Source organism: Pituophis catenifer, unplaced genomic scaffold, assembly GCF_029215685.1.
Source record: "Pituophis catenifer annectens isolate HBS135680 unplaced genomic scaffold, rPitCat1.0.hap2 SCAF_8, whole genome shotgun sequence".
Taxonomy (NCBI): domain Eukaryota; kingdom Metazoa; phylum Chordata; class Lepidosauria; order Squamata; family Colubridae; genus Pituophis; species Pituophis catenifer.
The window spans coordinates 83,568,363-83,594,062 of NW_027256888.1; the positions used below are offsets into that span (position 1 = coordinate 83,568,363).

The window sequence follows — 25,700 nt, forward strand, 5'->3', positions numbered from 1 at the left end:
AGAAGTTGCCTCCAGAAGTTGTGGGAGTTTCATCACTGGAGGTTTTCAAGAAGAGACTGGACAGCCTCTTGTCTGGAATGTTCTAGGGCAGTGTTTCTCAACCTTGGAAGCTTGAAGATGGGTGGACTTCAACTCCCAGAATCCCCCAGCCAGCAGCGCTGGCTGGGGGATTCTGGGAGTTGAAGTCCACCCATCTTCAAGCTACCAAGGTTGAGAAACACTGGTATGAGGTCTCCTGCTTGGGCAAGGGGCTGGACTAGAAGACCTCCAAGGTCCCTTCCTACTCTGGTCTCCTGTTATTCCAGAATGGACGAATGGGATGGAAAGGCTGTTCTTTGCTTTACAGATGTGAATTTCTGGCCTGTCCCTGGAATATAGTCAGAAAAATGGGGAGATACAGCCATCAGACACCCCTAAAACACGAGAGAGCTTTGATCTCACGGGTGGGGAGGCCACCTCGACACTGTAATTCACTGCAAGAAGTCCTTGACTTAAGACCATTCATTTAGTGACCATCTGAGGTTACAACGGCGCTGAAAAAAAGTGGCTTGGGACCATTTTTCACACTTACGACCGTTGCAGCTTCCTCACGATCACATGATCAGAATGCAGAGGCCTAGCAATGGGCTCGTATTTACGACCCTTTGGCGACCTTCTGACCACGGGGGAAGCCAGATTCACTTAACGACCGGGTTCCTAACTGAATACTTAACCAGGGTGGCAAGAAAGGTCGTAACGTGGGCCAAAGCCCATATCACCACGGTCTCACTTAGCAACAGAAATTACGGGTTCCATTGTGGTCGTAAGTTGAGGACCACCTGTGCCTTGGGTGGTCAGAGAGGAGTTTTCTGGATGAAAAACGGGGGAGGCCTGGGGGAAAAACCCGGAAATCCGTGTCATTTTTTCTGGGAAGAAATGGGGGGAGGGGCAAGGGGAGGGTTGGGTGCCCCCCAGAAGGTGACTGAGAGTAGGACTGTTGCAGGGCTGCCTTGCAGTCAAACTTTATAAACCTTATAAATTCTGGCTTCCTGATGAGCTTAGCACGATGGAATTTTGTGGAATTCTAAAATGAGTTATTTATTTGCGGAGGAATGTTTCGCGAGATACAAATTGCCCCTTTGTGGTTTCAATCAATTTCAGAAGAGTTAGCTATTTAAAAAAAAAAAAAGGGTGGGTGGGTGGGGGGGAGGGCTTAGAAAGGAAAGCCTGGCTTTCTGCTGAGAGGGTCTCCAGCTCCTTCTGACTCAGAGGGCTCCGTAATGCTCTCTCAGCTCGGCAAAGTTGCTTCCTTGTAGACATTTCATGACCCAACTAGATACCATCAGCAGTGCTAGAAGCGGGTGGGGTTTGAAGAGAGGAGGAAGGAGGAGGACTGTGGTACCCAAATTCGTGACATCATCAGTGCTCTTGGGCAAGCCCTGTCAGGGTTAGTAGGACGAGCAATGTAAGTTGAGAGCAGACCCCACTGTTCCTACTAGCACTCATGATGTTCCCTAGTTGGGTCATGAAATATCTGGAGGGAATCAACCAAGCTCAGAGAGGACCCAGGACCCCACAGTCCTCCTCCTCCTCTCTCCTACTAGCACTGATGATGTTACTTCTTTTGGGTCACGAAACGTCTGCAAGGAAACAACCAAGCTCAGAGAGCACCAGGCACCCCTCATTTCAACCCTGAGCTACAAAGATTCTTCTTTGTTGGTCTTCTGACTCTCCCTTCAACTCAGCCTGGCTCTTAAACCAGAGATGCACCATTAGATCTGGCCTCTTCAGGATGCCCTGCTGATATTCTGCAAATCCAACCTGATCTATCCCTTCTGACTTTGATAAAACACGAGAACCTCACTGCTCCGGGTGTCAAGGCCATCGTTTCCCAACCTGGATTGCCTCGTCTATGACAGAGGCCGACTTCCATCATCCCTAGCCAGCCCAGGCTCTGTTGTGCAGTATTTGACGTTTGGGACATCTGGAAGGCACAGCTTGGAAAAGGCCGTGGTTGAAATGCTCCATGTGCTGTAGAGCAGAAGGTCTTGGATGGTCTCCAGGTAATAAGCGAGGTGTTGGGTCCTTTGTTTCATGCCCAGGAAGAAGAGTTCATTGACTGGTGGAGCAAATTCTACGCATCCACGGGTGAGCGAGAGAAATGTGGCACCTATTTGGAGAAAGGCTTTGACACCCTCAAGGTAAGACCCTGGATAGCGTCTGTGGGGGGTGTGTGTGTGAAGGAGAGAGAGAGAGAAAGAGAGAAGGGAGAAAGAGAAGAAAGAAGGAGAGGGGGAGAGAGAGTGTGATGAAATCCATTGCTTTGGAGATGAAATTGTCACCTCTTGGTTCTTTGCTAGGAATATTTTGACCTCAGTCTAGGACTGAACTTCATAAGACACCTGGGCCGCTGATTGGCTCAAGAACCACAACACTGAGTGGCTAGCAGGGTGAAACTTTGGGTGGGTTGTGCTGGCTCTAAATATTAAGATGTCTTGGCCGTCAACATTGGCCTTCCATTTTGGATTCAGCACTTGCAAGAAACCTACCAGCCGCTGGCCACTTTCCATCTTCACTCCTTTTTTCTCAGTTTGGACACTGCTACTTAAGAGTTCACTAGCCCTGCTTAAATTATCTTCCCAGTGCACCTTGGGATAATTTGCAGACTGCCCTTGTACCTTGTGGGTGCAGCTCCTGGTCATGGAGTTGCTCCACAGCCTTTTGAAGACTGGAACAAAATGTTAGAAGCTGGTCCAGGTTACTGCTCAAGTAGATGTTGGACTTAATGTGCCCATCATATCCACTCTTATCATATCCTTCCAGGGACCTCTCGGGTACCTCTTGGTGACCTTCAAGATCCATTGTGTATTTTCCTAGAGAGGGCAACTGTGGGAAAGCTGCCAGCTAGGCTGGAAGGAGAAGTCAGGCTTATGCCTCTTGTGACTGTGTAAGGATTCTAAGCTAGCTCCTTGCTTGACTCATCCTTCCAGCTTAGCTGGCAGGTTCCCAACAGCATTTAAGCCGGGAGATCTAGGGGAAGTTAGAAGTTAGGCCAATGCCCCACTCTCGCCTTTGCTCTCAATGGAAAGGGCTTATCTGAGAGTGGGAAGATGGCAACAGACTGGAGGAGGCTTCCCTCTCCCTGCCCATCCCTTCAAGCGCCTGAGGAGAAGAAAGAAGAAACAAAATGCTTTCCATCTCCTTCTCTCCTTAGATCTACGAGACAGAGTTGGAGAACGTCGAAGACTTTGGAGGCCTTTCAGATTTCTGCCACACCTTTAAATTGTCCCGCGGCAAAGCTCAGGATGACAGCGAAGACCCCACCGTTGTTGGAGAATTCAAGGTTGGTCCATCACTAAAGCTAAACTAAACTAAACTAAACTAAACTAAACTAAACTAAACTAAACTAAACTAAACTAAACTAAACTACAATACAATACAATACAATACAATACAATACAATACAATACAATACAATACAATACAATACAATAAAAATTATGCTAGAGATATTCTCTTGAGAGAAGGCTGCCCCTGTAGTAGCCGTACAAGAGGTGATCCCAGCATCCTTCAGGAGTCCCTCTGCAACATCTGGACAGAGGTCCAAGCAACCTGCGTTGGTGGAAGACTCACGCCTTTCCTCCCCTTGCAGGGCTCGTTCAAGATCTACCCTCTGCCCGACGACCCCACGGTGCCCGTCCCTCCGCGCCAGTTCCACCAGCTTCCAGCCCGAGGCCCCCAGGAGTGTCTCGTGAGGGTTTACATCATCCGGGCCTTTGATCTGCAGCCAAAGGACTCCAATGGAAAAGTGAGCTCGTGGATGGAGAATTGGGGGGGGGGGGGGGCTGACCCTCCAGGAAGCAGAGGGACCCCTCCAAGAGAGAAACTCCAGGGCATCTTGGAAAAAGTTCTCAGAGGGTTTCTCCTCAGGTCCCTTGAGGAGTCCTTGGCTTCCTCGCCCTACTTCACAAAAACCCTCCTACCCTCGTGCTCCAAGAGATTTTGCTCCTTCTGCACTTCGTGTCTGTGGAGATGCTCCACCATCCAGGTCATGGTTGTCCCAAAGGTGCTTTTTTCTAAAAGGCAAACAGAGTTTCTGGGGTTTTTTCCTTTGAAAACTTTTAGCTTCTCCTCCAAGTAAAGTGCAGAAAAAGTGCAAGGAAGAGCAACTGATTAAAGGCCTGGAGACAAAGACACACGAGGAACGGTGGCAGGAATTGGGCATGGCTAGTCTAGAAAAGAAGGACTGGAGGGGGGGGCATGAGAGCAGTCTTCCGGTATTTCAGGGGCTGCCACAAAGAGGAGGGGCTCCACCTATTTTCCAAAGCATCTGAAGGCCGGACAAGGAACAAGGGATGGAAACTAATCAAGGAGAAAACCAGTCTAGAATTAAGGAGAAATTTCCTATTGAGAACAATCAACCAGTGGAACAGCCTGCCTCCAGAAGTTGTAGGTGCTCCAGATTCACTGGAGGTTTTTAAGAAAAGACTGGACAGCCACTCTGGAATGTATAGGGTTTCCTGTTTGAGCAGGGGGCTGGACTAGAAGACCTCCAAGTTCTCTTCTCTTCTCTTCTCTTCTCTTCTCTTCTCTTCTCTTCTCTTCTCTTCTCTTCTCTTCTCTTCTCTTCTCTTCTCTTCTCTTCCCTTCCCTTCCCTTCCCTTCCCTTCCCTTCCCTTCCCTTCCCTTCCCTTCCCTTCCATTCCCTTCCCTTCTCTTCTCTTCTCTTCCCTTCCCTTCCCTTCCCTTCCCTTCCATTCCCATTCCCATTCCCATTCCCATTCCCATTCCCATTCCCATTCCCATTCCCATTCCCATTCCCTTCTAAATCTTATTCAATTCTTCAGAACCGAAGCTTGTTCTTGGATGAGAAATTAAATGTTTTGAGGTAAAAAACCAAGGCTTTCCCGTTGCCTTTTGGAGAAAGGGCCTTTGGGACTTTGGCACTTTAGTTGAGGGGGGGGCATTCCTAGCCCTGAGCTCTGTGTGGCTTCATCTTCACTGGCAAGCCGTTTGCTCAACGAATGGGGTGGGGGGTGGGTGGGGGAGCTGGTGATGAGTGTCTGTTTATTCTCAGTAGCAACATGGGTTCCATCTATGGTCAACATGTGGCTTACATCAGTTTAGTTTTTATTTAGCGTAAGGTATATGAAGTTTAGATGTGTCTATGGGGGGATTCTTGAGGACACGCAGAGCAACGTTCCTTAATTGAGTGGGTCCCAGATGGGTTGGACTAATACTCCCATATGCCTCCACCAGCCCCAGCCAACAGGAAGTTCAATGCAATCGTGGACCACCAGGTTGGGAAGGAAAGTTCTGGATGGAGAATTCTGGGAGTTGAAGTCCATAGGTCTTAAGGTGGCCAAGGTTGGACACTCCTATTCTGGAGCTTTCCTCTTAAGTTTCCTCTTTCGTTGCTCAGTCTATTTGCAGGAACCAGTAGAGGCAGCATGGTGTAGTGGTGAAGGACAGGAGAAGACCCAAGGGTGACTTGAGGTTCTCCTTCATTCTCCAACCAGCCTGTCTCATAGGGTGCAGTCTGAACGTTTATGGTAGAAATATTTAAGGATGGTTTGCCTTCGCTGGTCCTTTCCTGCCTCTTCAGTGCCTTGACCCTCTCCTCTTTCCTTCTCCTGCACAGTGTGATCCTTATGTGAAGATTTCTGCGGGGAAGAAGTCCATCAACGATCAGGACAATTACATCCCCTGTACCCTGGACCCGGTCTTTGGAAAGTAAGTCTTCCCATATAAGTCCCTGACGGGGGGGGGAGTAGCTCTTCCTGAACGGAATGGGACAACTTGTTACAGACAACTCGCCATGGGACAAGCCGTTGCAGGACAATTCAACAAATGCAGAAGTTAAATTAATTTCAACCGAACCGTGGCCAATGGTAGTAAAATAAGGAAAGTCAATCCAGAAATACAACAGTTACAATAATTTCAACCAAAATGTGGACACCAATAATAAAAGTAACTGAATGAAATGATAAGCACAGTGTTGAATTGTCTGTGGTGAGTTCTCCTGCAGTGAATGCAGGAGGAGGAGGAGGAGGAGGAGGAAGAGGAGGAGATGACTATGGGTCCTCGGTGCTCTCTGAGTCTGGTTATTTCCTTGCAGACATCTCATAACCCCACGAGGTAACCTCATCAATGCTAGAAAGGAGTTTCATTTGCTGAACAGCGGCAGCAACTCCATAAAATCCCAGCCCATGTTCCTTTCAGCTGAATGGCGTGTTTCTGCTTTCTGTAGGATGTTTGAGTTGACTTGTACATTGCCCATGGAGAAGGACTTGAAGATCACCCTGTATGACTATGACCTCTTGTCCAAAGATGAGAAGATTGGGGAGACCATCATTGACCTAGAGAACCGCTTCCTTTCCAGATATGGGGCTCGTTGTGGCCTTCCTCAGACTTACTGCGTGTGAGTACTTCTGGACAATCATATAAAACTTGCTCACAGAGTTTGACTCATCTTCCAAGGTGGAGGAGAGGACCATCCTGGTGGTGGCATCTCTGGATTCCTGGACCTCTCAGATGCTGCCACTATGAAACTGACATCGCTTAGTGGTGGGACAGACTTTTGCATGGAGAACATACCAGATTCAGCCCCGTCCTATGTAGCTAAACATGATTACACGTCTGTCTAAGGGCTTGAAGTACATATTATGTTAGGTTCCTGAACGGTTGCAGGAACTGGGCCTGGCTAGTCTAGGGAAGAGAAGGACCAGGGGAGACAGGAGAGCAATGTTCCAGTATTTGAAGGGCTGCCACAGAGAGGAGGAAGGGGATCCAGTTATTTCCCAAGGCACCCGAAGGCCAGACAAGGAATAATGGATGGAAACAGATTCAACCTAGAAATAAGGAGAAATTTCCTGACAAGTGAGAACCATCAACCAATGGAACAGAAGTTGTGGGAGCTTCATCACTGGAGGCTTCCAAGAAGAGACTGGGCTTCCCTCTGTCAGAAATGGTGTAGGGTCTCCTGCTTGGGCGGGGGGGGGGGTTGGACTAGATGACCTCCAAGGTCCCTCCCAACTCTGTTAATCTGTATTATTTGATCTCAGAAAAGAACTTTGCAGCTAGGTCTGCCCTAAATCCCACCCTGTGACCAGCCAGAATGGCTCTAGAGGAAGATTCAACAAGTTGAAGCTACAAGGCTCTATAGGTGGACCTTGACTTACAACAGTTCATTCACAAGGGCATTGAAAAAGTGACTTAATGACCGTTTTTTACACTTACGACCGTTGCAGCATCCCTGAGGTCACGTGATGCAAATTCAGACGCTTTGCAACTGGTTCATCTTTATGACGGTCGCAGTGTCCCTGGGTCACACAGTCCCTTTTGCGACCTTCTGACAAGCAAAGGCCCCCGGGGGGAAGCCAGATTCACTTAATAATCGTGTTGCTAACTTAACCGCTGCTATTTTGGCAAAAAAAAGGTTGTAAAATGGGGCAAAGCTCAATTAACAAGGGTCTCGCTTAGCAACAGACATTTGGAGCTCAATTGTGCTTGGTCGTAAGTGGAGGACTACCTGCCCAGACCTTGCAGAGCGTTGGAGCAAGGATGCTTTGAGGTTCCTCTGCTTGATTGTCCCGTTTCTTCCCTTCCAGTTCTGGGCCCAACCAGTGGAGAGATCAGCTGCGCCCCTCACAACTCCTCCATCACTTTTCCTTGCAACACAAGGGCAAACTTCCGGTTTTCAAGACTGACCAGGTCGTCTTTGGAGATCAAACGTATCACCTCTCGGACCTGGGTAAAAACCACGCAGCTCCCGCCTCTCGGCTTCCTTGCGGCTTCAGTTCACGGCTGTGGGGCCAGTAATCTCAAACTGAATAGGCCTCCCACTCCGGCCCCTGCAAAAGCAGCAACTGACTGGCCAGTGAGGGGTCCTCGGTGCTCTCTGAGCCTGGTGGTTTCCTTGCAGACGTTTCATGACCCAACTAGGGAACATCGTCAGTGCCAGAAGGGGGGAGGTTTGTAGGGAGGAGGAGGATTGTGGAGTCCTCAGTGCTCTCTGAGCTGGGTGGTTTCCTTGCAGACGTTTCATGACCCAAGTAGGGAACATCATCAGTGCTAGTAAGGAATGGGAAGCAAACTCTTCCTTACTAGCACTGATGATGTTCCCTCGTTGGGTCATGAAACGTCTGCAAGGAAACCACCCAGCTAAAGAGAGCACCAAGGAGCCCTCATTTCAACCCTGAGCTACAAAGATTCTCCTTTATTGGTACTAATTGGCAGTTTTTAAGTAAAGTGTGACCATCCTTGGAATCCTGCGTCCAGTTTTGGTCACCACACTATAAAAAAGATGTTGAGACTCTGGAAAGAGGGCAGAGAAGAGCAACCAGGATGATGAGGGGACTGGAGGCTAAAACATGAAGAACGGTTGCAAGAAATGGGCCTGGCTAGTCTAGGGAAGAGAAGGACCAGGGGGGAGATGAAAAGCAGAGTTCCAATATTTGAGGGGCTGCCACAGAGAGGAGGAAGGGGGTCAAGCTATTTTCCAAAGCACCTGAAGGCCAGACAAGGAATGATGGATGGACAAGAGAGATTCAACCTAGAAATAAGGAGAAATTTTCTGATGGTGAGAACAATCGATGGAACAGAAGTTGCCTTCAGAAGTTGTGGGAGCTTCATCTCTGGAAGCTTTCACAAGAAGAGATTGGACTGCCATCTGTCAGGAATGGTGTAGGGTTGGACTAGATGACCTACAAGGTCCCTTCCAACTCTGTTATTCTATATATCAAGAGTGACAGAGTCTTCCAGCTTTCTGGCACCTCTTTCGGATCTCCCAAAAGACAATCAATCCCCTTTGGGGTCTGTGTGGGCAGCAGAGGCCTGTAGGTGAAGCTTCTGTCCAGCACAGAGAGACGTTGTCACAGGGATGAGCTGTGGCAGCTTCTAGCACTGATGAAGTTACCTGGTTTGGTAATGAAATGTCTGCAAGAAAACAGCCACGTTGAGAGAGCAGCAAGAACTTCAGTCATCCTCCCCCTTCCACCCCCCCTCCTCCTCCTGTCCTCTGCAAACCCCCCTCCCTTCTAGCACTGATGATATTACCTAGTTGGGTCATGAAACGTCTGCAAGAAACCCACCAAGCGCACCAAGGACCACACAGTTCAACCCTGCGCCAGAAATATTTTCTTCTGTCGCTAACCTAAGAGAAGAGTGGGCAGCTTGAGCAAATGCAAACAGAACAGCAGCCGGATCTCTGGGGTCCCCGCTGCGTCCTTCCCCCTCCATCCCTCCCTGCATTGCGGACAGGAGCCCCAACAGTTGACCCACAGGTGAAATCTCTGCCTTTTCTCTTCGATTCAGAGGACAGCAAGCCCCCCAACCCCCACCTGGGTCCTCTGGAAGAACGGCTTGCCCTGCATGTCCTGCAGAAGCAAGGCCTGATCCCTGAGCACGTGGAGACCAGGCAGCTGTACAGCCCTCTCCAGCCGGACATTGAACAGGTAAAGTTGGCAGGGAGAAGGTGGTGACTCTGAAGGAACATGTGGCTGCTTCTTCTTCTTCTTCTTCTTCTTCTTCTTCTTCTTCTTCTTCTTCTTCTTCTTCTTCTTCTTCTTCTTCTTCTTCTTCTTCTTCTTCTTCTTCTTCTCTTCCTCCTCCTCCTCCTCCCTTCCTCCTCCTTCTTCTTCCATATCCATCATCAGACATTGGCGATGATGTTGGCTTCCACTCAAGATGATCAGGGCAATTCACACATCTTAGGCAATTTACTTCCTGGTGTAAAGGATGCCGCATGTCAGCACGTGGGAGTTGATGGGAGAGATTCCTATTGTGGGAAGAATTTATAAATGCATATAAATGTCTTAGAAATACTATTTAGGAAATCCCGTGTCTCTAACAAAATGACTGATTAGCAGCCCCCGCAAATCTTTTCAAATTTACAACAAATAAGGATTAATTAAACACCTATTTCAAATTGTAAACACACACAAAAGCAAGCACACAGACCCAATTAGCACAAGGTAAACATAATTATAATACAGTTTAAACAAAGAGACCCAATTCACATCACTTGATTTAATCAACTTCTCTGGAGTCAGCACGTACACCCACCCACACCCCTTAAGTGTCACCCGAGAAATCCACACGTACACACTAACACACCCAGGACAAACTTCCATATAAAATGACCTCTCTGTGCCCCACTTCCTCACTAGCTGCCCCCCTAGGCAAACCTCTTTGTTTTGGAGAATAAATAAATCTCCTTTCCTCAAAGCTGCCTGGATTTCAATCTGATTTATTGCTGCACAACCTGAGCTCAAGTTGGAACCCCAAATTATTCTGCAGACATTATCAATATCCGCCCCCCCCCCCCCCCGCAAGAGATGGTGCATTCCAAGGCAAGGCTGCCTAGTGATTGCCCTCCAGCTAATTAAAGTTGTGTGTAGATGCAGGTTGGTCGAAGACTCCCTCCTCCCTTGGCCAGGGCCTAACTGAAACTTGGGTATGTGAGTCGGTTGGACCAATGACCAGTCCTTAGTAAACCACCACAATAGACAGGAAGAGGATGGAGAGATTGGTTGTCTTCTGCAGGAATTCCACTGCTGTCACCACAGACATCTGGCTACAGAGTCAGGGAGTTGCATTCAAACCCAGATCCTTGGCCAGGGACATTGCAAAGAGACCCTTCTTCTCTAATACATGGCTTCCCCTTTCATTACAGGGCAAAGTTCAGCTTTGGGTGGACCTGTTTCCCAAATCCCTTGGGCCACCGGGACCACCATTCAACGTGACCCCTCGAAGAGCAAAGAGGTAAGGACCTCCCCTCTCAGACTTTTTCATGCACGTAGCTGCCATGTCCCCATCGGAGCCTGAATTTGCAGGGGAAGACGAGCTGGAACCTGAGCCTACGGAGATTGAGGGGGCGGCTTTGTTGGCTTCGGAGGAAAATGGGGAAGGCCAGGGCCTTTCGGGATTAGGACAGCTTGTAGGCAGGGAGGAACAGGGGCAGGATGAACATGAGAGACAGAGCTCAGGCGAGGAGCAAGGACCACCCCCTCCTGATCCGAGAGCACGGAGAGAGGAGAGAAGGTGTGAACATTGTAGACTGAGCAGGCTAAGGAGAAGAGTGCCCCACCCATTTTCACAAGGCACATCTGGGGAATGAGACTTAAGGAGACACTGTGGGAAGGGACATTTGTCGGGAACAAACACTGAGTTCCTGAAGTGTTGAGTGCTGATGTTCGAACTTTCCAAGAATCCTTGCATTCTTTCTGGCTTTCTGGACTAATTACCTGGATCTTTTTCTTCCTGAAGTCCTTGATTTGCCCTGCTGGATTTATTGCTGTGCAGCCCTGATGTAAGTGTTCGGCTGGGCTATTTGCAGCCAGAGGCTGCTTGAGGTGTGTGCGTGGGGTTGACATCACTTTGCTCTGGTACTGGCCAGAAACGTGGGAGCGTTTGGGGAAATTTGAACTGCCAGCTGTTTGTGTTATCACTGTGCCATGCTCCGGATCATCACAGTAGCTTTCCCCATAGACCAGTGAGTTTCTCAACCTCGGCCACTTGAAGATGAGTGGACTTCAGCTCCCAGAATTCTGGCTGGCTGGGGAATTCTGGGAGTTGAAGTCCATCCATCTTCAAGGGGCCAAGGTTGAGAAAGACTGCCGTAGACAATCTGTTGAATATGACCGGTTTCATCTGGCTGAAAATCTTCTTCCTAACTCTAGTTAGGAGACGGACAGTGAAAGAAGACACTGAAGTTTCCCTACCATCTCTTGGCCTTTTTAAGAAGGTCGCTTTTGAACATGGAGGCTGGATTTAACCACCATGCATTCCCCACCCCCCTGTAGCAGGTGATCTCCAGGATTGCAACCATGAAGGGAGCCCCAACATGGCCTCCTTGCCATGGGACTCTGCAGTTGCCGAGTGGTTAACATTGTGCATGTCCATGCTCAGTATAGTACAAGAAGAACCTCAACATGGCCATCCAGATGCTTAGGACAAGCAGGCTCTCAATGGGACACCGAAAAAGAAAGGACGTGACTATCTTGAGAAGAAGCATGGCTACGTTTAATTAAAAGAAGTTTAAGGAGTTGACATGATAGCAGCCTTCCAATATCGTGGGAGCTTCGATCTTCATCTCTTCTTCTCTCTTCCTTCTGTTTCTTCCTCCTTTTTCTCCCCTTCTCGGTCTCTTTCTTTCTTCTTCTTCTCAGTCTTGTCTTCTTCTAAGGCTTTGGGAGGAGTTCCAGGTGACCCCATTGGAAGGAAGCTTCTTAAAATCCTGCTTTGCTGCTCAGGACCTTTTCTTGGATGAGAATAGATGACCTTCAAAGTATCCCTTCTACAGCTTTGCGGCTCTGATCAAACGTTACGGAACCACTTCTTGGTTCTACATTTTTTTAAGCAGAGGCTCCCAGCCAGAGTAGTCCTTGCTGCCCTGCTCGGGGGTGGGGGGGGGAACTGTTCAGATGGAGCAGGAGAGCAATGGAAACCCCATGTATGAAAAGTTTGGGTAGCTTGACTCCCGTTTCTGGAAAGCAACCGAGGCAGTCCTGGAATTTCTCCTCTGTGGAAAAGGTCTTCCATTCCCTGCCCAAATTCTGAGGCTGCTGACTTGAACATCTCACCCTCAATCTGGGTCTTTGCGCTGTTCTGTTACGCATGACTCCTTGGCAACCCCACAAGTGGGGAGGGGGCAGGGGGAGGGAGGGAGGGAGGGAGGGCTGTGGTGGTGAAGGGGAGCCAGCACAGCTCTGAAAGGAAGGGATGCCCCAGAACGCAGCACTGAGATGGCTTGTGGATTCATCTCACAATGATTGGCTTCCAGTATTTGAGGGGCTGCCCCAAAGAAGAGGGGGGTCCAGAGCACCAGGAAGCAGGACAAGAAGCAACGGATGGAAACTAACCAAGGAGAAAAGCAATCTGGAATGAAGGAGAAATTTTCTAATGCTGAGGACAATTAACCATTGGATCAGCTTGCCACCAGAAGTTGTTCTGAAGAAGTTCTGAAGTTGCCTTCAGAAGTTGCCTTCAGAAGCTTCATCACTGGAGGTTTTTAAGAAGAGGTTGGACAGCCAACTGCCTAATATGCTGTAAGGTTTCCTGCTTGGCCAGAGAGTTGGACTAGAAGACCTCCAAGGTCCCTTCTAACTCTGGTATTCTGCATTCGGTGGGCCCAGCAGATTCCGGAGAGCAGGTCCATCCCTGGAGGGTTGATTCCCTGGGGATGCTACTGAAATGGCTTGTGGAAGGTGAATTCTGTTTCTGGGAGGAGGAATTGGGTAGAGGTGGCATTTACTGCTTGGGATGTTGCAACTATCTGGTGGCTTCCTTCTGGGAGGGAAAAGAGGAGAGAGGGGGATGTCATGGGCTACCTTGATTTTCAGCTACGAAGTAGATCCTAGGAACCTGGGAGGTGATTACTCCATTGCTGGTTGCAGTGAAAGACCCTCGTAATATATTTTTATACTTGTATTGTTTGCTGTTCTTCTCTTTGACAAAAGACTCTTGAACCCCGTCTGGGCTCTTTCTTCCAGGTTCTACTTGCGTTGCATTGTCTGGAATGCCCAAGACGTCATCCTGGATGACCTCAGCATCACCGGTCAGAAAATGAGTGACATCTACGTGAAAGGGTAGGTAGCCCAAAGCTTTCCTCAATCATCCACCTCACACTTATCCCAAAGGTCTTTTCCACAAGGCAACTGGACTTTCTTGGGGTTTTTTTCCTTGGCTTCCCATCCAAGAAGTCCTGAAGTTCTCAACCAAGGACTGAAGAAGCTTCTTGGGTGAGGAGGGAAAAGCCCTTTGGGGACCACTCTTCGACAGGAGCTCCTGTGGCTGGATGTTGTAGCTGATGGGCCTGGTCTTCTTCTGTGGCTGGCAGGTGGCTGGTTGGTTACGAGGAGAACAAGCAGAAGACAGATGTGCACTACAGGTCACTGGGAGGTGAAGGCAACTTCAACTGGAGGTTCATCTTCCCCTTTGATTATCTCCCTGCTGAGCAGGTCTGCTCCGTGGCGAAGAAGGTGAGCATCTGGGAAGGCTGAGGTGACCCTTGCGGGGGATCCACGGAGGCTCAAAAACAGCTGTGTCAAATGCTGATGGGTCTGTGCTAGGAGAGAAGAGGATTGGCCCTCTGCTTATATACTACTAGTGGGGGATAGAAGAGAATATTTGTAGCTCAGGGCTGAACTGCGGAGTTCCTTGGTGTGCTCTGAATTTTGTGGTTTTTTTGCAGACATTTCATGACCCAACTAGAGAACATCATCAGTACTAGAAGGAAGTAGGTTTTGCAAAGAGGAGGAGGAGGAGGAGGGAGGAGGAGGAGGAGGAGGAGGAGGAGGAGGAGGAGGAGGAGGAGGAGGAGGAGGAGGAGGAGGAGGAGGAGGAGGAGGAGGAGGAGGAGGAGAACTGCTTGGTGCTCTCTGAGCTTGGTGGTTTTCTTGCAGACATTTCTTGACCCAACTAGATAACATCATCAGTACTAGAAGGGAGGGGGGGTTGATCTCTCTACAGAGGGTTTGCACTGGAATACAGAAGTATCCAATCTAGAAATAAGGAAGGATTTCCTGGCAGCGAGAACAATTCATCAGTGGAACAGAAGTTGCCTCCAGAACTTGTGGGTCCTCCATCACTGAAGGTTTTGAAGAAGAAAATGGACAGCCATTTGTCCAGAATGGCATAAGGCCCTCCCAGCATGGGCAGGGGGTTGGACTAGAAGACCTCCAAGGTCCCTTCCAACCCTGTTAATCTGAATCAATTTCTTCTTGAAAACCTCCAGCAATTCAGCACCCACAACCTCTGGAGCGGATTCTGTATTCGGTTACTTAATGGTGAACCTCACTGTAGTCCTGCTTGCCATGACTTCTTCTCTACGCTCAAATGCAGGAACATTTCTGGAGCTTGGACAAGACAGAGAATAAAGTCGCACCCCAGCTGGTCCTTCAAATCTGGGACAACGACAAATTCTCCTTCGATGATTACCTGGGTGAGTGGTAAATCCGAGGAGGCCAATGCTGGATTTCTCCCTTCTGTCTATAGCTTCCTTGCTGCTTCATTGCCCTCCGGGTTCTCCTCTCCTGCTTAACGTGGTTGTGTTTGGGGGGTTATTTGGGGGAACTGGCAGGGAGAACCTGCCAGGAATGAATGTGCAGCTCTGAAATCGTAGAAGAGAAAGAAAAGTTGATGTGGTTGCGGGACAGTATTGGAATCCCTCTCTGTGCCACGAATCTCTCCACATCTACAGACGCTGCCTGGGGCACATTTGGGCAAAGGGAAGAGGGGGACAAATGGCGCCTGAGACAGGGCCACGCCTGAGGGTGACCCACGGCCCACAACGGGCTCCCCACAGGTAGTCAGCCACGACCTGGAAGGGCTCCTGAAAGGCCACAAGAAGGCCGTTGAATTCTGGGCATCCATGTGGCTTTCCAGAGAGGTCCAGCCTCCCCCAGATACACCTAGATAGGTAGCCTTCCAGGAAAATTTTGGCTTTCTTTCTTTCTTTCTTTCTTTCTTTCTTTCTTTCTTTCTTTCTTTCTTTCTTTCTTTCTTTCTTTCTTTCTTTCTTTCTTTCTTCCTTCCTTCCTTCCTTCCTTCCTTCCTTCCTTCCTTCCTTCCTTCCTTCCTTCCTTCCCTCCCTCCCTCCCTCCCTCCCTCCCTCCGCAAGAGACCTGGCTATTTGGCTCCCTTTCTCCCCAGTTTCCACTCCTCTTTTCTCCCTCCGTTCCAGGCTCCATCCAGTTGGACCTCAACTGCATGCCAAAGCCAAGCAAGACTGCCGACAAATGCCACTTAGACCTCCTGGAGCTCCGGGAGAGGGACGTCTCGCTGTTTGAGCAGAAGACGGTCAAGGGCTGGTGGCCTTGCGTGACCGAGCAGGAAGGCACCAAGAGCCTCGCGGTAAGCCTTCTTCTGACCCCGCTTGTTCTGGGCGTGGAAGTATGGCAGCGGGTTGGACTAGGACCCTCCAAGGCCCCTTCCGACCCTCTCCTTCTGCATGTTCTGAAAGTCTTCTGCCTACCCTGAGGACAGTTAATGCAGCTTACGACCAAAATCGATCCCCAAATTTCTGTTGCTAAGTGAGATGTTTTGTTAAGTGAGCTTTGCCTTGTTTTACGACCTTCCTTGCCACAGCTTAGCCCTCTTTCCAGAGTCTCGACGTCTTTTTTATATTGTGGCGACCAGAACTGGATGCAGGATTCCAAGTGTGGCCCTTACTAAGGCTTTGCAAAGCGGTGCTACTAGCACTTCATGTGATCTGGATTCTTTGATCTTGGATTCTTCCCCTGGTCCTTGAGTTTCGGCCACAGAAGGGTCGGTGTGCCCAGTGCCCACGGCAACCCAGAGGGCACCAAGCCTTTCCCAAAGTCTGAATGCTCAGTGAAGCACTGGGAATAGCCTCAACAGTCTGTGGTTTGTTCCCTGCTTGCCGGGACGGAGGCAGGCAGGGCTGAAACAGTAAGAAGGGTGGGCATGAGTGTGCAATGGGGGAGCTGCCCCTTTTTCCGGGTCTCACGTGCTGCTGGAAGGGGAAAAAACCCATGTAAACACCACAGAAGTCTCAGGCCTGCCCCAATTATGGGTTAGGGATGAGAGGAAAGCGACATCAGAAGCTCGGTTTCGGTTCCAAGAGGCTCCTGGGCCAAGCTTGGCTTGTGGTCTACTGCCAGCAGACGTCAGGTCTAGAACTTGGATGACTTGGAATGACTATCCAGAAGGCCAGTGGCAGGCCAGGCTCCCCCAGGGCTGCTCCCCTTTCAGAATTGCAAAAAGGGACTGAGATTTTCTAGGCAACCTCCTCTCCCCACCTCCCTTCTGGAGGAACTTTGAAGACTCCAGGAAGCAGGTTCAGGGACGATGTCTGTGGGGACAACCGAGGAGATGCTTTGATGGCCACGTACATTATGGTGTCCAAAGGTTCTGTACAAAGCGATGAGGGAAGCCTTTCTCCCCCTCCTTCACTGCTTCAGGAAGAAAGGGAGCATTGGGATCAGGCCATAAAACTGCATAACTTGCAGCATGTTAGTCTATTTAGTTCATAGGACATCAGAGCTGGGAGGTACCTTGGAGGTCTTCTTCCAGTTCAACCCCCCTGTTCGAAATGGAAGGAGGCCCTCTATCCATTTCGGAAAACTGGTTGCCCAGTCTCTTCTTAAAAGCCTCCAGTGATGAAACACCCACAACTTCTGGAGGCAAGTCGTTCTACTTGTTCTCACAGTCAGGAAGCTCCTGCTTGATTCCAGGTTGCTTCTCTCCTTGATTAGTTTCCATCCGTTGCCTCTTCTCCTGCCTTCAGGGGCTTTAGAGAATAAGGTGACTCCCCTCTTCTTTGGGGCAACATAAAGGAGGAGGAGGAGGAGGAGGAGGAGGAGGAGAGGAGGAGGAGGAGGAGTGTGGGATCCTTGGAGCTCTCTGAGTTTGATTGTTTTCTTGCAGACATTTTATAACCCAACTAGGTCACATCATCAGTGCTGGTAGAGAGTGGGGGTTTGCTCTGAGTTTATATTCTAGTGGCTTGCCCCTGTCAGTGTTGGTGGGAATGGGAGATTCTTTGGTTGGGCTGTTTACTCTTAGTTCCTTGATCGGAGTATTGTTTAACTTCTTGACTGTTGGTCTGATGTTCATCTTGGAGTTAATCCAAGCTCATCTGGGTGTGGATTGCTGATGGGGAGGTGCCTTTTGGTGCCCTTTTTGGATTGCTGGTTGTCTCTTTTGCACAGTATGTAGGTATCGTTTATGTCTGTGTGTCCGTTGATGGCCAATTTGTCTGAGTTCTATAAATTCCCTACTGATTTTGGACTTGGCTTGATCTAGGATGGTCACCATTTCCCACTTGAAACAAGGGTGAAGTCTGCCCATATGTTGTGAAATTAAAGACTTTTCTGACTGCTAGTTGGTATCCGTGGAAGAGAAGGGACTTTTCCATCGGTCTCTTCCAGTTTCTTTCCTTGGAAATGTCAAGAATTGGATCTTCTGCATGCAAATGAGGTGGCCTCCCATACCTACTGCTCCACAACTGATCAATCCTCCCATCTCTGGTCTTCAAATGTGGCCTCACCTCACCTCACCTCTCTCTTTTGCAGGGCAAGTTGGAGATGACACTGGAGATCATCAATGAACAAGAGCATGAAGAACGGCCAGCTGGGCTGGGCCGGGATGAACCCAACATGAAACCCCCAAGCTAGAAGACCCAAAGTAAGAGCCACCAAGAGAGGTGGGAGGGGTGCTTTGGCTTAATTTCTCTTCTCTTGGAGACCGCTGGAGAGAATGAGAATGAGAAGAAGGGGAAATCTGGAAAGTAACTGAGGGTTCCAAACAGACCCATACTTGGAGAAGAGGGGAAATTGAAAAAGAAAGGAATACATGTCAATAATATCACAGGATCTAAAGAAAGGGTGTCCAACTTGGCCACTTTAAGGACTGGTGGACTTGAACTCCCAGAATTCCCCAGCCAGCTGGGAGTTGAAGTCCACCAGTCTTAAAATCGCTAGCTGGGGAATTCTGGGGGTTGAGGTGCAGCAGTCTTAAAGTCGCCAAGGTTGGAGACCCCCAGTCTAAGGTGTTCTTGACTTACCCCGATTTCCTTTCCAGAGAAATCAGAGATAGGGTGGTAGGAAGGGCTCCCTGCTCACCCACTGAGATGCTCTTTGTTGCAGGCGCCCTGAGACCTCCTTCCTGTGGTTCACCTCGCCCTACAAGACCTTGAAGTACATCTTGTGGAGAAGGTTCAAGTGGATCTTCCTCATCTTCCTCCTTGTCTTCATTCTGTTGCTCTTCCTGGGCATCTTCATCTAACGCCTTCCCGGTAAGATCTTGGCCCTTCAACCTTCATCTCTCCTTCTCTCTTCCTTCCGTTTCTTCCTCCCTTTTCTCTTCTCTCGGTCCTCTTTCTTTCATCTTCTTCTCAGTCTTGTCTTCTTCTGAGGCTTTGGGAGAAGCTCCAGGTGACCCCATTGGAAGGAAGCTTCTTAAAATCCTGCTAGCACAATGTAGCCACTCTGGTGGGGAAGGTTTTCCTTCTGTCCAAGACATTGGACGGAATGTATGTATGTATGTATGTATGTATGTATGTATGTATGTATGTATGTTATGGAACCGCTTCTTGGTCCTACATTTTTTTAAGTAGAGGCACCCAGCCATGGTTATCCTTGCTGCCCTGCTCAGGGGTGGTGGCGGCTGTTCAGAGCCCCCTTGAATGATGTTGGGGGGAAGGGGCTCGGTGTTGAGGTTGGGATGGAGCAGGAGAGCAATGGAAACCCCGTGTATGAAAGGTTTGGGCAGCCTGACTCCCCTTTCTGGAAAGCAACCGAGGCAAGTCCTGGAATTTCTCCTCTGTGGAAAAGGTCTTCCGTTCCCTCCCCAAATTCTGAGGTTGCTGACTTGAACATCTCACCCTCAATCTGGGTCTTTCTTTGCGCTGTTCTGTTACACATGACTCCTTGGCAAGCCCACAAGTGGGGGAGGGGGGCAGGGGGAGGGAGGGGGGGGGAGGGCTGTGGTGGGCGAAGGGGGAACCAGCACAGCTCTGAAAGGAAGGGATGCCCCAGAACGCAGCACTGAGACAGCTTGTGGATTCATCTCACAATGATTGGGTTCCAGTATTTGAGGGGCTACCCCAAAGAAGGGGGGGGGGTGTTATACTTATTCTCCAAAGCCCCAGAAGGCAGGACAAGAAGCAAGGGATGGAAACTAACCAAGGAGAAAAGCAATCTGGAATTAAGGAGAAATTTCCTAACACGGAGGACAATTAACCAATTGGAACAGCTTGCCACCAGAAGTTGTGGGTGCTCCATCACTGGAGGTTTTTAAGAGATTGGAGAGCCATTTGTCTGAAATGGCAGAGGGTCTCCTGCTTGATCAGGGAGTTGGACTAGAAGTCCTCTGAGGTCCCTTCCACCTCTGTCGTTCTGTTATTCTGATTGCAGATGGAAAACTGAAACATTAGAGAATAGTTTCTAAGAGTTTAATCAGCCACCATTGGGGCAAGGCAGGGGGTGTTTTAGGGTTCCAGGCTGCCCCAAGTCCTGTAGTCCCCCCCAGTTCCATCACCTTCCCTAGCGAGACACTCGTTAAGGGAATTTTACTCCCTTCTTGCCACAATCGTTAACTGCAGAATCACTGCAGTTGTTAAGTCAGTCACACCGTCATTAAGTGAATCTGGCTTCTCCGTTGACTTTGCTTGTCAGAAGGGGATCCCCGTGACCCCCGGGACACTGCGGACCGTCATAAATAGGAGTCAGTTGCCAAGTATCTGAATTTTGATCACATGACCCCCCGGGGATGCTGCAATGGTCATAAGGGTGAAAAACGGTTCATAACTCACTTTTTTCAGAGCCATAGTAACTTCGAACGGTCATAAGTGTCAGCTTCCAACTGAAGAACCCAACTCAGCAAGCACCGTCGAGGCGATACGATCCCTTAATGCAAAACTTTATTGAGTACATCATTTCAGCACAGAATGAAAGCAAAACCAACTCTGGCTAATTCCCACACAATTGAACCTAATTAAAGTATAGAATCCTCCTTCCCTCCTATTAGCGAAGGTCACATCGTCCAATTAAACGTCACCATATTGTTGTGAGCAGACGTCTGAAAGTCTGGGCAACACCTGCAGCAGGGACCTTGGTTCCCACAGGCTGACGGCCTGATGTTTAAAACTCACATTCCAGTTCCCTCCCCACCATGAGTACACTTCGAAGCTTGACAGAAAGGTTGTAAGTCGAGGACTACCCATCATTGTGTTTGTGAAGGCTCCGGCATCCAGGAGAAATGGGTGGCCGATTGGAGCTGCTGCTACTCTCACTCTAGATTGGTCTCCCCCTCCCCTCCCCCCTCTCTCCCTCCCTCCCCTCCCCCCCCCCATCCATTGAGTTGAATCCAAGAATCCTGGGTCAGGCGAGGCCATGGAGGTCTTCTCCCCCAACCCCTTCCCACGGAATCCTCGGTGCTCTCTGAGCTGGGTTGTTCCCCTTGCAGACGTTTCATGACCCAACTAGACAACAACATCAGTGCTAGAAGGAGTGGGAAAGGGGACACTGCAATATGAGTCAGTTGCTAAGAATCTGAATTTTGTTCATGTGATGCTGTAGTGGCCGTAAGTGTGAAAAACGGTCCTAAGTCACCGTTTTCAGTGCCGCTCTGCCTTTGACCGGTCACTAAATGAATGGTCGTAAGTGGAGGACTACCTGGTGTTTCCAGCCAGATGGAAGAACTACTCACCTCCAGATGAACCCTAAAAATAAGAGCTGCACTCTTCTGGCCGGATTCCCATGGAAGTCCCAATGATGGGAAATTAATTAGAAGGCGGTAAATGCTCCAGCCGAGAAAACTGCCAATGGAGCAGAAGGACCAACCTTCCTTTAGGCTTCCCCTCCCCCCCTCTCCCCCCTCTCCCCCCCCCCGACTCCAAGAGAACTTTGGACGCCAGCAGAAAATGGCAATTTATTCCATTTGGGGCTCACCCCCCCCAACCCCTCCCTTCCTGCTCCTTGGCTGCTGCTGGCTGCTGATCTCTTTCCAGGGTTCTTTCTTTCTTTTCTTTCTTTTCTTTCTTTCTTTCTTTCTTTCTTTCTTTTCTTCTTCTTTCTTTCTTCTTCTTTTCTTTCTTTCTTTCTTTCTCTTCCTTCCTTCTTCTTTCTTTTTCTTTCTCTCTCTCTCTCCCTCCCTTCCTCTTCCTTCCTTCCTTTCTTCCTTCCTTCGCCTCATTCTTTCTTTCTTTCTTCCTTTTTCTTTTTCTTTCTCTCTCTCTGTCCCTCCCTTCCTCTTCCTTCCTTCCTTTCTTCCTTCCTTCACCTCATTCCTCCTTTCTTCCTTCTTTCCTTTCTTTCCTTTCTTTTTCTCTCTCTCCCTCCCTTCCCCTTCCTTCCTTCCTTCCTTCTTTCTTTCTTTCTTTCTTTCTTCTTTCTTTCTTTCTCTTTCTCTTTCTTTCTTTTTCTTTCTCTCTCCCTCCCTTTCTCTCCCTCCCTCCCTCCCTCCCTCCCTCCCGTCTTTCTTTCTTTCTTTTCTTTCTTTCTTTCTTTCTTTCTTTCTTTCTTTCTTTCTTTCTTTCTTCTTCTCCCTCCCTCCCTCCCTCCCTCCCTCCCTCCCTCCCTCCCTCTTCCTTCCTTCCTTCCTTCCTTCCCTTCCTTTTTCTCCCTCCCTCTCTCTTCCTTCCTTCCTTCCTTCCTTCCTTCCCTTCCTTTTTCTCCCTCCCTCCCTCCCTCCCTCCTCCCTCCCCCTCCCTCCCTCCCTCCCTCCCTCCTTCCTTTCTTTCTTTCTTTCTTCTTTCTTTCTTTCTTTCTTTCTTTCTTTTCCTTTCTTTCTTTCTTTCTTTCTTTCTTCTCTTTTTTTGAGATCAGCCTCTCCTAATTCAATCCAGTGGGTTGGGAAGGGGAACCCCCTGCCTGCCTGGACTGTGGTGTGTGTGTGTGTGTGTGTGTGTGTGTGTGTGTGTGTGTGTGAATCAAAGCCGGTGTTCGGGAGAGCTTTTTCCAGCGCTGTCAACGTGCCCGTAAAGCCGTGGCTCCCTCAGGAGAGAGAGAAGTGAGGCTTTCTTTGGATGTCTGCAACTGGCTCCTGCCGGGGAGGCAGCCTGCGGCAAAGGGGGGTGGGGGGAGGAGAGGATTTGGCTGTTCCCTGCTCCACAACTCACCCGACCCCGGCTGGGAACGCAGGGCTGCTTCCAACCGGCCCCAATAAATCCGCGCTAACAGCAGAATGTAGAGTAAGAGAATAAGAGAGTCGGAAGGGACCCTGGAGGTCTTCTAGTCCAGCCCCCTGCTCAAGCAGGAGACCTTATATAAGTCCAGACAAATGGTGGTCCAGTCTCTTCTTAAAAACTTCCAGGGATGAAGCACTGACAATTTCTGCAGGAAGAAGTTCCACTGGTTAACCGTTCTCACTTTCAGGCACTTTCTCCTCAATTCCAGGTTGCTTCTCTCCTTGCTTAGTCTCCATCCATTGTTTCTGGTCCTCCCTCCGGGGGCTTTGGAGAAGAGCCCCTCTTCTTTGGCCCCTCTTCTCTGGGGCGGCTCCATAGCTCCCGGAATAACGTTCGGTTGTTGGTGGTGGTGCAAAGGAGAAGATGGGACGGAGACATTTCTGGGTTTTGGGTTCACTCCGGCAACCCGCCTGCAAGGCTCTGAGCCCCTCTGGTGGGCAGAGGTGGCCCCGGAGGACCCCTAGAAGCAGAAGTGACACCTGTCATTGGCCCCCTCGTTTCTCTTGAGACGGGAGCCCTGTGGGATTCTCCGGGATGGGATTAATTCTATTGGCCCCAAAGAAAAGCATGTTAGAGCTCTGAACGGTGAGATCTGGCACCTCCCCGGAGGCTTCACTCCCTGCCTGCCCAGGATGGGGAGGGGCTCCCAGAGGTGAGAGGAGGTTGGGCGAGGTGAGCATCAAGACATCCTTGACAGAGGAACGGAGGCTGCCATCCGGAAGGTTGACGGTCTCCTCCTCTGGGGCGAGAGTAGGGGGGGCTCCTTGGCAGCAATGCTCCTTCCACCTGAAGAGGCTGCTGCAGAGAGTGACGGTAGGGGAGAGGTTGGCCCATAGAGGGCTTCTTTTGGGGTCCTCCAGGGCTTCCCATTCTCTTCCCATTTGTTTAACATCTGTAACTGAGGCTCACCAGGGACAAGGGATCAGGGAGATGTAGACAGAATCAAGATCACATGAAGGGTTAATGCCACTTTATAAGGTCTTGGAAAGGCCACACTTGGAATCCTGCATCCAGTTTTGGTCGTCACGATGTAAAAATGGTGTTGAGACTCTAGAAAAAGTGCAAAGAAGAGCAACAAAGAGGATTAGGGGGCTGGAGGATAAAACATATAAAGAATGGTTGCTGGAATTGGGTAGGTCTAATTTAAGTAAGTAAGTAAGTAAGTATGGAAGGAAGGAGGGAAGGAGAAGGGAGGGAGGGAGGAGAGGGAAGAGGAAGGGAGGAAAAAGATGGGAGAGAGGGAGGAGATGGATGGAAGGATGGAAGGGAGGGGAGGGAGGGTCGTTTTTAAAAATTGGCAAGGAAGCCATTTTGCATATCCTGGTAAAACATCTTCTTATGAAGCCAGAATAACTGCATTATTCCTGTTGTGTCTTCCAATAATTGAAGGGCTCCAACAAAGACGAGGGGGTCAAGCTATTTTTCCCTTAGATGATACTCAGCTGCACAGGATGGACCTCCAGTGTTGTCCTTGAGATACCGTCATAGTTCCTGAAGGCTGTGAGGACGTGGGTGACGAGGACCAAGCTCTAGCTAAGCCCTGCTAATATGCAGTGGCCATGGACATAGAAGCCTTCTGACCCCAGGAATCTTTCCTTCTTGGTTCTCGGTGGGTTCTTGTCCTCCCGTGGTGAGCTGGTTTTAATCTGAGGATCTTTGCATCCACGGCACCTGATCAAGGAGCAGGTGGCAACTGTGGCCAGAACCACGTTTTCACAGTTCCATCTTGTAGGCCAACGACTTTCTCTTTTCATTCATGCCTTGGTAATCTCTCCTTTGAACCACTCCAATGCACCTTCTGTGGAGCTCATCTTGCATAAGAGCAAGCAGGAGCTCTTCCAGAATGTGGTGGTGTGAGTAGACATAGGCACTCATGTTTTCCTCATAGGATACTTTGAGTTCAAGAGCTGCGGTGGTCCCGACATATAGTTTGGGTGCAGTTCAAGGTGCTGGTTGTCCCCCTATAAAGCTTTTTACGGCCCAGAAGAGCCACAGATCTCTGCAGAATTCCATTTCTGGTGGAGTTGGCCCTTTCTAGAAGAAGCTTGGTCCCACCACTGTTCTGATTGGCATCTCTTGGCCTTGACTCCCCTGTGGTTCTTCTGTCCCCTCTGCAGAACTACGCTGCCATGAAACTGGTGAAGCCCTTCAGCTGAACCCACCCGTCTCCTGGAGCCGGGCAAGAGACCAAGGAGACCTACGAAGATTGCAGGAGACCATCCTTCCCATCACACAACTGCGTGGAAGGAAAGAGTACCAACGTCGCCTTGTAGAAACCGCACTATTGAGATGAACCCCAGATCTTAAAACCTGCCCCCTGCCCAATTTGTCCCAAATGCTGCTCCGGTGACCTGGATGGATGGATGTCCCAAGCTGCATGACCGTGGTCTTCCCATCTTCTGAAGAAGAAGCCCTTCCTGGAGACGCTTGAAGGTGGCTGCTGCAACCCGTCAGGCCCCAGCAACCTGGAAGCCCTCTTGAGGAAGGAGAAGGCTTGGCACAGAGAGGACGAGGACCAGGGCATCCAGCAAGGGGCCAAGATGGCGGTCATGACTGCACAAACCAAGGCCGGCCACTTTGCTACGTTACAGGCTGGTTGTGATGCCTTGGGCCCTTACTTTGGTTGCTAGAGCACAATTCCCTTCCAGAAGTTTGGACTACAACTCCCATCATCCCCCCTCCTGGGAGGAAATGCGGATGAGGTCGAGCACAGCTGTAAGGGGGAGTGTTGCTCTTTCTAAGGCACCTTCCTTGCCAGGCCCAGCACAGGAGACCCTCCTGGTGGCCATTGCGTAAATCACACACACACACACACACCAGTGTTGGGTGCCCCAGTTCTGTCTGGCAGAGGAATTTGGGACTTCTGTGCAGGTGCAAATTGTGCACAGGTAAAAATGGGGGAGGGTCTTTGGTGCCTTCTTTCCTGATCCGCCTTCACTTGAGCGTCCATGGACGTCCCAAGGGCCACCAGCCCTTCAAAGACGGCTGGGCAGTTTCCCACCTTTCATGTCCCCCAAGGGTAGTCCCTCGACTTACAACCGTTCGCTTTAGTGACCGAAGTTACAAT

General features: G+C 49.7%; 1 protein-coding gene across 1 annotated transcript in view; it reads left to right on the plus strand.

Annotated features, from left to right (window-relative positions):
• Positions 1–18,729, plus strand: part of DYSF (dysferlin) — a 120,154-nt gene extending 101,425 nt beyond the window's left edge. The window contains 15 exon segments of the mRNA XM_070948767.1: positions 2,082–2,180; positions 3,194–3,322; positions 3,632–3,787; positions 5,621–5,712; positions 6,230–6,400; positions 7,590–7,732; positions 9,295–9,434; positions 10,655–10,743; positions 13,473–13,568; positions 13,820–13,961; positions 14,824–14,923; positions 15,665–15,834; positions 18,018–18,104; positions 18,107–18,129; positions 18,591–18,729. Of these exon segments, the coding sequence (XP_070804868.1) occupies positions 2,082–2,180; positions 3,194–3,322; positions 3,632–3,787; positions 5,621–5,712; positions 6,230–6,400; positions 7,590–7,732; positions 9,295–9,434; positions 10,655–10,743; positions 13,473–13,568; positions 13,820–13,961; positions 14,824–14,923; positions 15,665–15,834; positions 18,018–18,104; positions 18,107–18,129; positions 18,591–18,729 (1,776 nt within the window).
• The last annotated feature ends 6,971 nt before the right edge of the window (positions 18,730–25,700 follow it).